The following is a 15,795-nucleotide window of genomic DNA, read 5'->3' as shown; positions in this document are numbered from 1 at the left end:
CACGATATCTTGGAGTTCGCAATGACCGTAGTCGGTCAAAAACCCCGCGTAGAAGCGCCTCACGTAAGCGATCTGGCTCTCGAACACGAGAGACAGACAATCCCGACTGGTGCTGGTATCATAACCAGTACGGTAAGTTTTCCAGAAATTGCAGGAAACCTTGCAATTATCCGACTTCAAAATCGACTGACACGAATAAGATTTCGGGAAACTTCCCAGCCGGCACGCGTTAACGGCAACCGTAGCCGGCGAACACAGCCGCCTCTTATATGTCACGGATGTGACTACGAAAGTTCGCTACCTCGTCGACACTGGCGCAGAAGTTAGCGTTCTTCCAGCAAATCCCGACGACAGACTTCGCGAGTCTGTTTTAAGTTTACAGGCGGCAAATGGAAAGCCGATCGCTACTTACGGTGAAAGGTACGTCTATCTTAACGTGGGTTTACGCAAACCCATACACTGGATTTTCGTTGTTGCAGATGTCTGTATGCCAATCATTGGTATAGACCTGTTACAACACCACAATCTACTCATCGACACACGCTCACGAAGGTTAATAGACGGAAACACTAAGTTATCCGTTTGCGTAACTCCTTGTTCTGGTTGCAGGTTATCCCCAGTCACGATTAAGCACACCATAGACCCCTTGTACCAAGCAGTACTCGACAAATACCCCGGGATATGCCAATCGCAATCGAAATTGCCTTGTGTAACCAGCAATGTTACACATCACATCTCGACTACAGGACCACCTGTATTTTCGAAAGCCCGAAGACTCGCTCCCGAGGAGCTTAGGTTGGCTGAAAACGAATTCGACCACATGATGGACCTAGGGATAATTCGACCATCGAATAGTCCATGGGCATCCCCATTGCACATGGTCCCTAAAAAGGACAGCAATGATTGGCGGCCAACTGGTGATTATCCGCGTCTGAATGCAAAAACCATTCCCGATCGTTACCCGCTGCCCCATATTCACGATTTGAGAGCTACCTTGAAAGGTACAACTGTCTTTTCGAAAATCGACTTGGTTAAAGCTTATAACCAAATCCCGATGGCATCTGACGACATTCCTAAAACAGCCATCATCACTCCCTTCGGTCTTTACGAATTCTTGTGAATGCCTTTTGGTTTAAGAAATGCAGCTCAAACCTTCCAAAGATTTATAGACGATGTCTACCGAGGTCTCAACTTCGTACATGCGTATGTTGATGACTGTCTAATAGCAAGTCCGGACAGAGAATCGCATCTCAAGCATCTGGACATTGTTTTCGATCGACTCCAACGGCATGGCATTACTGTCAACATTCAGAAATGCCAAATCGGAACTTACTCCTTAGACTTCTTAGGACACACTATTGATGCCCAAGGCATCCGACCCCTTAGGAGCAAAGTGGCGGCCATTCTGGATTACCCAGAACCGACCACGATCAAGCACTTACGAACTTTTAACGGACTTGTAAGTTTCTATAGACGGTTCATACCCAATTGGCATCCCTTATGAAACCGTTAACCGATCAGCTCCGTGGAAATGCGAAATCAATTAGTTTAGACGACACAGCCCGTAAAGCATTCTCCACAGTTAAGGAACACATCGCTAAAGCAACCCTGCTTGCTCATCAGGACACTCAAGCGCCCATTAGTATCGCAGTAGACGCATCCGACTCAGCAATCGGAGCAGTCTTACAACAATGGGTTAACAACTCTTGGCAACCTGTAGGATTTTTCTCGAGACGGTTGCTAGACGCGGAACCTAGGTACAGCACGTTCGGTAGGGAACTCCTAGCTATGTATTGTGCTGTACGGCATTTTCAACATTCCATCGAAGGAAGAGAATTCACGCTTTTTACCGATCACAAACCTCTTACCTTCTCTTTAAGTTCGTCCTCAGACAAGTACTCACCGCGAGAGTCTCGACAACTCGACTACATTTCTCAGTTTACTTCAGACGTACAACATATTTCTGGAGCAAACAATGTAGTCGCAGACGCCTTGTCTCGAATTAGCTCCTTGAACAGTTTCCAAGGAATCGACCTTCTTAAACTCGCTCAGCTTCAAAAAGAAGACATTGATCTTCAGCATGAGTTATCCTCGACAACTCTAAAACTAAGTATTAAGCAGATGGGAACAGGTAAGGAAACCTTACTCTGTGACACATCTACAGGTAGGGATCGTCCAATTGTACCAAAACATTATCGCCGCAACGTCTTCAATACGTTGCACAATCTTTCTCATCCAGGTGCTCGTGCAACAGTCAAACTTATAGCCGAACGCTTTTGTTGGCCTGGCATGAATAAAGACGTGAGGGAGTGGGCACGCTCCTGTGTAAGCTGTCAGAAATCTAAGGTAATCAGACACAACAAATGTCCCTTAGGCTCTTTCAAAACCCCTGACGCTCGTTTCGACTACGTCCATCTAGATTTGGTAGGACCCTTACCCGACTCGAACGGATATTCATATCTCCTAACATGCGTAGACCGTTTCACGCGATGGCCAGAAGCAGTACCGATTAAGGACATTACTGCTGAAACCGTGGCCCGTGCTTTCGTCGAACGATGGGTAGCAAATTTCGGCTGCCCTTCAACCATCACTACAGACCGCGGACGCCAGTTCGAATCTGGACTTTTCCGTTGTCTGACCTCACTATTAGGAATCACGCGCTTCCGAACGACCGCCTACCACCCACAAGCAAACGGGTTGGTAGAACGTTTTCATCGACAACTAAAAGCTTCATTATCAGCTTCAAACGTTTCACAGTGGACAGACGCTCTTCCACTCGTCTTGCTAGGTATCCGCAATGCAGTGAAAGCTGACATTGGATACACGGCATCTCAACTCGTTTACGGAACGACACTCCGACTCCCAGGAGAATTCGTGGATCCTTCAGCTTCTTCATTGAATATGGATCTAAACTCTCACACGAGTAGGCTTTCAAACGCTATGCGTTCAGTTAAACCTGCTCACACTCGACCTCAATCAACTGATGTTTTCGTTCAACCCGAATTACGACATAGTACATACGTCTTCGTTCGTCGAGACTCACATCGACGACCCCTCGAATCAGCATACGAAGGACCCTTCAAAGTTCTTCAACGCGAACCTAAGTACTATGTAGTCGATAAGAACGGTACGAACGATTGCATCAGTATCGATCGACTCAAAGCAGCGTACTTAGAAGGAAGCCCTAGCTACGTCGATTTTCCTTCGGTACAAGCAAACGACACAGCTACTACACTCGTAGTACCCTACACGACAACCAACACACAACTTTATACTTCGTCAACGACGATAGATAAACCTAAAACAACGCGTTCTGGAAGACGAGTAAGATTTCCAGAACATCTTAACGAATATTGCACGTAGGACATAAGCTTTATCTTGAATTACCCTTTCAAAGTTTATTATAAATTTTCTTTTTAATATGCTCATTTTTTTATTTATATAAAAAAAAACAAAAAAAAAACAAAACATTTTTTTGAGCGTATATATATATATATTTATATATTGAAAAAAACCAAAAGAAAACCTTTTTTCCGATCGCTTTTACGCTGTTTGTAAGTGTATCAGTTTATTTTTTTCCGCTCATCTTGTGTCCTTACGCAAGTACGAGTGTATTTTCGACATGCACTCACACGTTTTATTTTTCTTCTTTTCCAGGACGGCTGGAAAAGAACGACGAAGTTTCGCAAGGAACCGAAATTTTCATTGTACTATATTTCTTTATTGCTACGTTGTACATTTTGGTTCCATAGTTTAAGGAAAGATGACCAGACGCTGCTAAACGAAGCAAGCTATCAGAAGAGTGTTTACCAACGACAAACTCGTTGGGTTTAAACTTCTGGCTGGTCACGTCTTAGGGGCATCACTACCTCACTAGGGGGGGAGTGATCTGTAGCTGTAAATAATTCCCCAAAATCAATAGCTCATTAAGTGTTCGACATTGGACGCTGACCACGTTGTTTAAGTGGACTTGTTTAGCTGAAGGCTTTCGGTCATGTATCCGCACCAGATCACGTTTCGACTCGGAGTGGGACACAGCCCCTACGTTTCATTAGCCAGCTCATAGAAAAGGTCCTCGGTATATTGGTAACGAATCAAATATATCTTTCCTGCCTCTTCTCGTCTGACTTCTGATTTCTATCTGACTGGGAACGACCGAACATAGAAGGTGCTACTGGTATCCAGTTGTAAAACTAGAATATCCGTTGCATCATCACTCTTATCGTATCGTAGAACGCGAGGCTACCTTATATTGTCATTTCTCTTCTTTAATAATAATTTGGGCGTCACTATGTCTTGCCATTTTTCTCTGCAGAACTAATCATCTCCGAGCCTAGAGCAAGAAGGTTTAAAAATCACGATCTTAAACTCAGAGTGGGGTTGTTATTCTCATCAGGTAGTTAATGACTGGAACACTCTATCCAAATAGTATTAGTCCCATCAGTGAACATTTTCATGAAGAACTTTAACCTTCACTGGGAAATAGGCTCTAGTGATTAACACAGACCCACCGACCTACTATAGTTGTTACTGAAGACTTAAGCGGTATTTTTGTAAAGTGAGGTACTTTGTCTTCACACTGCGCAGGTTGCTCAACCTTTCTTAGAACCAGTTTTGACTGAATAATATCCTATGATTTGTACTCTTTAACTCATATTAAAAAAATGACCTATATTAAGTATTTATTTTAGTAGCTTACCTCCTGTGAAGGTCGTTGCGCTTAAGATGACAACTAAATAAAATAAGTCTGAGTAAATGAAGGTGGACTTTGAGGGAATACAAACGACACTAGCTAAAAAAGATGGTGTTAATTCGGGTAACATTACTGTCAAAAGTTGATTTTTTTCTTACACTGGGGGAAATAATGAGACATTTCACCCAAATGTCTCGAACATTTTACCGATCCAAACCGTAGTGATTGCCAAACTGTACACTTTTCACCTGAATGTACGTAAACTTCAAAAACCTCTTACGCCTACTACATTTATTCTTTTTGTCACCTTAATAGCCTGGAAATTTACCTTTACTTTTCTTTGAGAATGGACAGTACTGACGATAATAGTTAACACAGAGTATGAAATTATTTTAATCGTTAGTATTTAACAAAACTAAAATAAACACGAACATTCCAGTGGGGGTTATACGTTCTCGTACGTTCTCATTTATAAAACCATGTGTTGTACTGGCTAGAGGGTTTCCGACTTCTTTTCCACTCATCAGTAAGGATGTGAATTTTTTATTTTAGTAGACCTACAGGACAGTAGTTAAAACAGGACGTGATAACTAGTGCTTCCATATAATCGGAGTTTACTAAGGCCCCTGTTACTTACTGTTCCTAGTAAGGTGAAGTCAATGGACAAGTTTGGGGTGAGGATGTACTCCAGAATATATGTAAGAGATGTCTTTGGGTTGTCGTCCATTAAGTTTCTCACCTTGGTCATCTGAAATGTAAATCAATCGTCTAATGAACGGGAGAACTTACAAATCTGTCCCTTACATCTCATAGCAGACATGTTTCCAGTCTCTAACTCTTTCTCAGTTGACAGAGGGAAACGAAACTCTCACAGCTTGGAAGTACTGGTCGCCGTTGGCTGAAATGCTATATTGTTTACAACCTTCATTAGTTGTTTAACATCTGCAAACAAGTCTGATATTGCTCCCAAAAGGTGTTGCAAGCTAGCACATACTCTTGATAAGCTATTAAAGTTGAGACAATTACCCCCATGACTTATTATACCGTTTGACCGCATGTTCTTGTTGATGTAGAAGTTGACTGGTGTACTTTTATCCCAGTTGAACTTGTTTATATATATTTATGGTAAAAAAGGGCCTACTTAGCTACCGGTGACAGACGTTTCAGTTAACTGAAACTTCGGATGCTTGATGTTGCTGAATCCAGCCTACAATTCAGCTACATTCAAGTCAACGTAATGGTATAAATAGCCGTATTTTCGTTTCAGTGGCTTTCTGTCAATTATGTATAGGTTTAGTGTATTTACATTCTAGGCTTGACAATGCTCAACAGTACTGTGTTTTCATCTATGCTTCCTTCTGTGTTTGCACCAATGATACATCTTGCACAAGACGCGAAGTCTTAATCAGCATCAAAATCGTCTACCGTAACCTTAATAACTTTTGTTGAGACTCACCAGTGTAATGCGACACTTTGTATTTTACGACAAACCAGTCTTCTGTCACACTAACCTCTAGTATGTCAACGTCTCTGATATTTCCCCATACACATGAACTGATTATAATTCAAAATTCATCTACTAACAACCAAAAGAAGTTGCTTCTTCATCCCAGCCTCAATGATAGAGAATTTATCAGCTTGATGGTGAGAAAAAAAACTAAGTGAGAATAGTAAATTCAACTTTAAAATCATCACTTTATTATCTCAAACGTAACGGGATTACCACTTCGTAATTATTCTTCCTTATAGGCATGCGCATATAAACAATGTCTACCAAATATCCACATGTGCTCATGGCTCATTAATGAGCACATAAAAACAACTAGACTAGCTAAGTTTAAACCTTATGCTGACCTTTCAGGCTTCTCCTTAGAACCCATCACATCTAGTGATATAAGTAAAGGTACATTTCCGGACTATCCAGGCGAAAAGTGGACAGTTTGAAAATCACTAAGGTTTGGATCGGTAAAATTTTCGCCCCATAGGAGACATTTAGGCAAAATATCTCATTATTCCCCCAACGTAGGTGAAAACCTTTTTTTTTGCTGTAATGTCACCTGAATTAACACCAAATTTTTTTTGCCAATGTCCCTCGTATTTCCTCAACATTCGCTTTTGTTTCTCTATTCTTGTTTTATTGTGTAGTTCTTAGACGGTTGTAAAACTACTTTTGATCTGATGAATGACCAAAACATATTACCTGTTTAATTGTTGTTTTTCTAAAACACAAGAAAATAGTTTACGTTAAGATGAGAACAAACTAATTGTGGATTCCATATGCTACGTAATAAAGAAATATTCAATTTTCTCCTATATTAGCCCCAAATTCTTGATTTTGATGGTCCCTGTACTCGTCGGCTAATTGGGGCCTATAAATTTCAAGGTTGTTTTTAACGTCCCTGTAGTTAGGTTACATAGGAAGGCTTAATTGTTAGGTAATTTAACTTTCTGATATATTTTTTTTGCACAGGCATTTTAGGTTATTAGTTTTTGGGCATATTGTCTCATAACCAGTGACATGTTTAAATCGGCAGTAACTAACAGTGACACTTGGCTCTATGACTTCCGAATAAGTTCTCTTTCTTTTTCCGTATGTAAACTCACGAGATTTTGATTTCACTGTACTGTCAATCATGTATATCCCCTAAACGTTTAACTCAACTTGATGTCACCGGGATTCCAAATACATTCAAAACCTTAAGTATCACATTATCTGTGCTTATAGTTGATTGTTTTGAGGTAGGCCAGTATGATTTAACCTTATTAACCTGTAAGATATTAACCAGAAACATCGAATTAAATCCATATTTTACACTGAGGATGTCAGCAAACAGATATGTATTTCATTTTACACTTTATACAGAAATGCCATCAACTCAAAATACGGTTTCTGAACGAGATCCGCGCTACTGTCGCCAATGGAAGTGTCAAGTTTCTGTGGGTGAATTATATCGATGGATTTTAGCGAAACTTTCTGACAAAGATATCAAGCGGGCCCTGCATAAATACCGAGATCTAATGCCTAGACAATCGGATTGGAACAGAAAACTGACACAAGCTACGAGTATGCCAGAGCTTGGTTTCCGATATCTTTATCGATGTGGACAGATAGATGAAAGTAACCATCGAACTATGCAGAAAATGCTGAAATATATCGATCGTCAAGATGTGCTGCCATATTTTGATACAATTTTGTACAATACCAACCATTCTAATTGTTCTTTGGAGGAGCTACAAAAAGGTAATGTTACGTTCTCCTTACCTAGTTCCAATATCAGTTCTATTGGATAAAGTTAACGTGTTTTTGGAATATTCTTCTACACTGTCTGAAGAAAGAGTACATCCAGAGCCTCCGTACGAAATAATACGACGCCAACCAGTTGAGGGCTCACGAGTTACAAGGTACGTATCTCTCATCAGTTTGCTTTCATAAGGTCACTATTTGGTTCAAAAACACCTGGTCCTACTCATACTATTTCTCTGACATGTAATATCTTATATTAGCTTCCAGCCAAAAAATCCCTTTTAAGTCGAGTTAATAATTTTTTCCATCAGTAACGATACTTTTCAAGCCATAAGGAAATTTGCATTACTTTATCCATGATAACCTTTCTCATTAATAACGGGCCACTGTGATAAGGGTGGAAGTCCCCTGTCCTTATTTCTTAGAAATCTCCCCACCACTAAATAGAGTGTAGTTGAAAACTTAGATGGCACCAGGTTACATTCTTTATAAGTGGTGTATCCAGTGATTTATCATTTCTGTTGTAATTCACTTATCTCCTATGTAATTTCTCATCCTGAGTATTTTTGTCCTATCTTTTTATCGAATAAATTCTATTTTAAAGACTTAGTCTGAAAAGGAAATCATCTGTTGGTAGTACTGGTAATATTGCATCTGTGAAACGAGGGCGCCGGTCTATTAATTCCTCATCAGAGACGGGTCAAGTTAGTGATTTCGAAAATTCACCTCTTCGGCACTGTGGCAAAGTGCGATCGGCGATTATTTCCAATTCACTAAATGGTCCTGTTGTGCACACTATGCTTTCAGCGTCACTTATTAGCATGTTGGCATCTTTACATACTACCTTATCTCAAACATTCGATAATCCCGGTGTATCATCAATAATTTCTAATACATCGAATAGTAATACAACTGGAAGTTGTATTAGTGGTCCGAACTCTTCTATTCCTAAGAATCCTTTAATCTCTCATTTATTGGCTATTATCCCACATTTGATTGCTGTTTCACGTGCTGCAAATCAAGTATCCAATCCAAGTCTACTATCTAGTCCGGCACTACCCTCTCGAATATCGAATCTTCCAAATAATATAAATAATAACAATTCAGGGATTTTTGGTTCAAGATTTGCCGGTATTCCTAACAGACCGGTAATCAATGTGGACAGACGGCTGCCTCAACAGGTTCCAGATAATGTAGATCCTGCTGCTCCGGTTGTTTTAGATAATTTAAATCACGAACAGAACGTTCAAGATCCAATCCACCCTGTCATACCTGGTGTTCGTGCACCACTCATCAACCCTCCTAACTTGGAAGCAGATCGTCCAGGCGGGCTGTTGTTTGCACCTCAACCTAATATTCGACTTGCAGATGGTGGATCACCTCCTGTAGTTTCTCAACATTCGACAAATCCCCCTGTTTTATTAAAGCATGTTGTTTTGTCAAGCGGAGGAATAGGTATTACTGCCTCGCCACATGATTCAGTAATCCAATATTATTGCAATATTAAACTGCATGTCAATATTGATTTTGGTCCTTCTACAGAAAGTTTAGTGAGTTTTCTATCACCTAACGTAATTGTCAATAATTTGTATGTGTTTTTTAAGTTATCTAGGTTTCATTAAATTTATTATCTCAAAAAACCCCACCAATTAAGAGATATTCTTAACTCGGACACTGATATCGGACAGTCAGTCACAACGTTGAACCTGTTAAGAATGTGCATCGGTTCAAGTTGCCGTGCACCATCAACACAGAGAGATGAAATTGTCAGATCAGATCCCCGAATATTAGAGGTAGTAACAGTATCTGTGGTAAAAGGAAAAATTATACATCGAAGATACGAGTCGAAAAGGTATAAATTAGTGAAATATAAATAAAATTTTTATGAGGAATTCAGAAGCTGAGAATTTAGGGAAAGATAAACAATAGATGCACTTGTGTCATTACAGACAACCTCAGTTGGTGACGAGATGCCATATGTTTTTCAAGTGGTCATTTACTGTAAAATCATGAATTCTAAAGTTTATTAGTGTTTTTGACAATTCATTTTTGAAGCGATTAATAGTCCAGCAGGCATTATTACATTTAAAGTTTTCAGTAACCACTATATTTGATAAGGAAAGTAGGTTAAAACCTTCAATTTGAAGATTACAGTTTTTTCGAACTTTTTAGTAGCTTATATTGTACTTTTATTTATCATTAAGGCATGTGTTGGGTTTCTAAGTTACAGTTGTCGAGTTACTTTCAATATTTCCGACGTGTATCATTCCTTACTTTTTTTCTTTGGCTACAAGAGTTTACATTGCTTGAAATTTATAATATGCCTTGATGATTGAAGCCATCGATCATTGATCTGAGCCGTGTTGATAGGTGCAGATTACATAGTTGGTGTCCGCTCAATTACTGCGATCAGTAGTTGGAGACGTTGGATGACATGACCCAGAATTGGTCATAATTACGCAGATCCACTTACCATTTATCTTTAGGCCTGGAATCCCTATTTCTTCTTTTCGTCCTGTCTTCTCGTATCATATTCCTTATGTTTAATCTCTCTCATTATCATTACTACCACGTCATTTTGGTTTCTTTGCTAGTTTCACTCCGTAGTGTTATGGTATGACACCTTGGGTCAGCCCATACTTAAGGGGGCTCTACATTGATTATGACTGACTGACATGGTGATCTTGTATCAGTTAGTCAGTTAGTTATAAGCAACTTAGAACCTGGAATGTATGTGTAGTAAGTGAGAACTCAGGTGAAAAAAACCAATTTATTATTCAATGCAAAATTGCAGTGTGAGTTCACAAAATATGAAAACCATACGTTAAATACATTATTTGCACATCTTCCTTCAGCTGTCCTTTGTGTGCTTCATAATTCTTTCAATTCTGTTATTAAAACTGCTCTCTGTGTCTTTTCCTGTTCTCTTCATTTCAATCTTCTGGCAGGCATTCCGCATTCAATTACTGCTACATACTACTTAGATCTGTCAGCATAAATAGTTTGCACCACATATGTACACCGATTCAAGATACCAAACCATATCATTATAACAAGATAAAATTACAAAGATGAATACCAAATTAATAGCGGTAAAAACAGTATTGATGAAAGGTGTGGCAATGGGTTCACCGATTTCTCCGATTGTAGCGAATTTATTCATGCATTCCCTAGAAACCAGTGCGATCACAAAATGTGTATATCCACCAAAAGTCTGGTTACGGTATGTAGAGGACATTTTTATTATCACTAAACGGAATGGTTTAGAAGAATTGTTTTAAAATGTAAACAGCACTTTGGAGAACATCAAGCTAACAAATGAAATAGAGTCCAGTGATTACAAACTAGCATTTCTCGATTGTTTGGTTGAACGAAGACAATAATATGTTGAAAATTAATGTATTCATGAAATCAACATATTCTGAGAGATACTTAGATTACGGTTCAGCTTATGCGTATTTTATGAAAGTCACAGTCGTAAAAATTTAATTTAAAGCAATATTAATCTCGTTATAGATAAAGAAGACCAACAGGTTAAATTGAATGGAGTTTTGTCTACATTTAGGGAATAACAGTTATCCCAAGGAGTTTTTAAAGAAAATTATTAGAAATGAAAGATTTATTTATTTATTTATTTAAACATGTAAAAATTGGTACAAGGGGGCACCAGATATATATGCGCCGCACAAATCTCATTTGATTTATGTGAGGGCTGTGATACTGCCCAGGTGCCCAAACTGAAGCAGGAGAAATGAAAGAAAAACTAAACTAGAATGTATACCGAAAGATTGGAAGTCCACCGTGGTCATCCTATACCGTAGTGAAACATTGGAAGAAATCAAGGGGATTCTAAAGAAACATGATATGAGTGACACCATAAGATCAGCACTAGTAAAAGTTAAGGAGAGGCTCCCGATGGAAGAACAAGAGAATGTTCTCTATGAGATTAACTGTCATGATTGTAATGGAGATTATGTGGGAGAAACTTCAAGACAATTGAATGTGAAGTTGTAGGAACACAAGCAATGTTTTAAAGATGTCCCCAAATCCTTGATTGGTCTGAAGAAACTTGAGAATAGGTCGGTGATATCATTACATGCGTTAGAAACAGGACACAAGATCAGTTTAGAAAGGACCAAAATACTACAGGAGGATTTTGGGGCACATAAAGAAAGATTGACAGCAGAAGCGTTGTATATATGGGCGGATATGAACAGCCTGAACAGCAAGGATGGTATTCAACTAGCAACTACTTGGCAAATATACGTTAAGAAGTAATTGGACCCTATCTCTATTCAACCTGTTTATTTCACATGCATCGTTATCCTGACTAAAATTAATGTGGTTTATTTTAGCAATACGATTATACATTTGATAATCCTCATTTTACATGCACATCAATGATTCAGAAACGATTTCAATCTGCACTTTTATCTTTACTTCATATAAAAAATTAACGCCGAATATCAACTATTAATAACTCAAATTTACACACACACAATCAATCATTCATTCATCATTTCATATGATTTACATATAGCCGACTCATGTTATCTCACGAAAGGCAACATCTAAATATAATTAGATAAGCACAGTAAAGATTTTATTTGCTTATTAAAAACTACATATTTCTTTGACGATTTTAATTTAGATTCTTACTCTGAAGAAGTTTAGACAAGTTTTGTGGACGAAACATTGAAATGATTTAAATTTCAATCGCTGAAATTATTTCAGTTATAGTTTTCACATATCATGTATATTCATGATAATAGAAAAGATTAAATAACTATAATAATCATTTTAAAATAAACTATACTTTTCCTTTTCGAGAATATTAAAGTGTAAAGGTAGTTTTTAACCGAAGTATATTTTCTGACAAATCATTATAGTTCTTATCAAAATGAGTAAAATCTTAATTATCCAAAAGAGAAAAGAAAATCAATCATATTTTAAATGTCAGGAGTTTTGTGGATATTATAGTAATTTCAATAGTTCGAATCCCATGTGTGAGAGATTGCGAATGCGCACTTCTGAGAAGTCCCACAATAGGATGAAAACAGCCGTCCAATGCTTCCAGGTTTTCCATGGTGGTTTAGCTTCGATTAACTCATGATCTGAACTATCGAAATATTTTAATTGATCAAATTTTTCTATAAACAGTACTTACTTACGCCTGTTACTCTCAATAAAGCATAGGCCGCCGACCAGCATTCTCCAACCCACTCTGTCCTTGGCCTTCCTTTCTACTTTTATCCAATTTTTGTTCATTTTTCTCATGTCTGTCTCTATTTCTAGACGTAATGTGTTCTTTGGTCGTCCTCTTTTCCTTTAGCCTTCAGGATTCCATGTGAGGGCTTGTCTTGTGATGCAGTTGGGTTCTATAAACAGTAAACAATATTAATGAATAGATTGATTGATTATATAAATCTTATTATTCTCTTTTTTTCTCTCTGTAATTAGAGAAGAATTCAAACAGTTCGCCATGAATTTTTTGAACGTCAAATTGATTTCTTTTTACAAGCATCAAATTTATTAAAAACTCGTTCACCAAATGAATTTATTTGTAATTTACAATTTACACGACTTAATCAACTTGAAGATTTTTGGGCTGATTATCAGTCAGGTGCATTACGTTATGTAAGTTAAATTAAAATAAAGTCTATTTTCTTTATTCACTTTATATTATATTGTGATGTGAGTTACTTATATCCACATAAGTAATATATAATGATGGTCGGGCACTGAATATATTTCACTCGAAGATCGATAAGGAAAGAACGGAAACGAAACGTAATTTGTATGAAAATGCATGTACAATAATAATCGGAGACTATGAAATGATATTTACAGAAGGAATGGTCAAGATTGAGACAATTGATTGATAGTTTGCATGGTTGTCAGATTGTAGTGAGCAGTGTGTAATTTTGTGCTCAAATACATTCGATTGTCCCCACCCGTGTTCTGTTCATTACACTACTTTATTTAGTGTGAATAGTTAATTCGAAACTTATTAAATGCCTAGTAATTCTTACTGATCAACTTCATTTTGGGATATCACTCACCTATATACTTGCAGTAAATAGATCTTTCTAGTAAGCTTGATAAGGTAACAATTCAAATATATTTTCTAACAAACACAAAGAAAAATCAATTCATATTTATTTTGTCTTAGGAAGTAGAGACTACATTAATAATGAGATATAACTGATTGCTTAGTGGATAAACTGATGTTTTCTTCTGAACTATTCTTACTCCGTCTAATGATCATGAATCGAGGTGGAGAATAGTTGAATATAAGTAACACATGTCACAACCACCTCAGTCGATGGCAATTCACGGCATAGTCAACAGATTTACCGTAATTGCCTAATCCTATACATCAAACATCAACATTAATCAATCTGTTGTTTCACGGTACGTGAGAAATGCTTTGAAGAAACATTTGATCTAGAACTGGCAGTTTATCCATATCTTTTATCTTCATAAGCTATTGATACAACTCAGTTTCTTAAACCGAAGTAGATGGATGAACAAGGGTTTAAAACTGTGACCTGATTGGAAAGAAAGTTTGTCATCTTCAAACCCTAATCTTTCACATTACTGCTTAAACTCTTACTACTTCTACCACTATGTGATTTGAATCGACAACTGAATCTCTGTGCTAATGTGGTGTGGCAACTCGAAGTAATGTACGTACGTACGAAGTTCTACGTTGTGACTGACTGACCTTCAATCACTAAGCTACCGCTGCACACACTTCTCTAAATATTTGGTTCAAAGTGTTATAACAATAGATGCTACATATTTTGATATTCTTTTCGAATTAATTTCACAAAATAATTCTGTTTAGCATGCATAAAAATATTCCCTCCGATACTGTAATATTTCTCTGTTCCTTTGTTATCTCTCTATTTTCTAACTTAAGTATCTCATGTCCATACTGAGAAGTGAAAGGAATCGAAGTTTTTTTGGTGAACCACCACAACAGATACCTTCCCAGTCTTCATCAGTTGTCGAACAACATGTTGTGCCTGATGCTTTAGGTCGACAAAATGAAGTTGCAAATGCTGTGGATAATGAAGGAGTGGATGTAGCTGTTCCTTTAATGCCTAATAATGAATCAAGAAATTCAGCTGAAAATAATTCTAATGATATCAGTGGTGGTAGTAGTTCGAGGCCAGTTAATCCAAAAGTATCTGGTTTCAATACATCAGAATATTCTAATCATAATCCTGCATATTCAACAGTTAATCCGGCCTCATCTTCAAATATGGCACAAGATGAAAACTCACTCAATATGTTGACATCTTGTATTGAAGCACTGAATCGTTCATTTCATCGTATGAGACGCCGTGAAGTCACTAGTCCATCTCTGCCTACAGAACAAGTGAATGAATTTATTAGATTCGAATTGAATTTATTTGTTTCACGTAGAGAATATGAAAATGGCCGATGTTTATTAATGCGTAATTTACGTTCTATACCGAGTTTATGTCAATTGGTCTCAGCATCTTCATTATTAACACCAGATACTGCTGTGAATTCTGTCAGTACAACACCATAAAATCTCGAGAAAAAAACAAAAAATTCTTATGAAGTCTTTCTCGTTGATGTTTGTTTATTATTTGGGAACAATAAAACATTGTATTATTCAGTTCTTCGATATTTTTTGTTCTGTATAGCACTTGTAATTATACTCAGTTGTTGTATTTTTTTAAAATCTTTTGTGTAATATGAAATGAGACCTATACTGTTTACTTTTTTCATCTCGATGGTAGCAAAGAACAGTCGATAACTTTGTGAAGAGAAATTCAGTAGATCGTTGAAGTTACTTATCGTTTGTGTCGTTTTCTAAGTA

General features: G+C 37.6%; 1 protein-coding gene across 2 annotated transcripts; it reads left to right on the top strand.

Moving 5' to 3' along the window:
* Nucleotides 1-4,517: 4,517 nt before the first annotated feature.
* Nucleotides 4,518-15,501, top strand: Smp_169670.1 (hypothetical protein; the record flags this gene model as incomplete). Of its 2 annotated transcripts, XM_018797082.1 has the most annotated exons (5): nucleotides 4,518-4,563; nucleotides 7,557-7,934; nucleotides 8,631-9,487; nucleotides 13,398-13,574; nucleotides 14,863-15,501. In XM_018797082.1, the coding sequence occupies exons 2-5, from the start codon at nucleotides 7,559-7,561 to the stop codon at nucleotides 15,499-15,501; spliced, it is 2,049 nt and encodes a 682-aa protein (XP_018652160.1). In that variant the 5' UTR covers nucleotides 4,518-4,563; nucleotides 7,557-7,558. The 2 variants fall into 2 exon arrangements, with proteins under 2 accessions (XP_018652160.1, XP_018652159.1); XM_018797083.1 differs by lacking the exons at nucleotides 4,518-4,563; nucleotides 7,557-7,934 and adding an exon at nucleotides 7,970-8,096 and having other exon boundaries at nucleotides 8,542-9,487.
* Nucleotides 15,502-15,795: the final 294 nt, after the last annotated feature.

This window comes from Schistosoma mansoni, chromosome 4, assembly GCF_000237925.1.
Source record: "Schistosoma mansoni strain Puerto Rico chromosome 4, complete genome".
NCBI classification, from domain to species: Eukaryota; Metazoa; Platyhelminthes; class Trematoda; order Strigeidida; family Schistosomatidae; genus Schistosoma; species Schistosoma mansoni.
The sequence above is the reverse complement of the archived record's forward strand: the minus strand, read 5'-3'. Positions and strand labels throughout refer to the sequence as shown.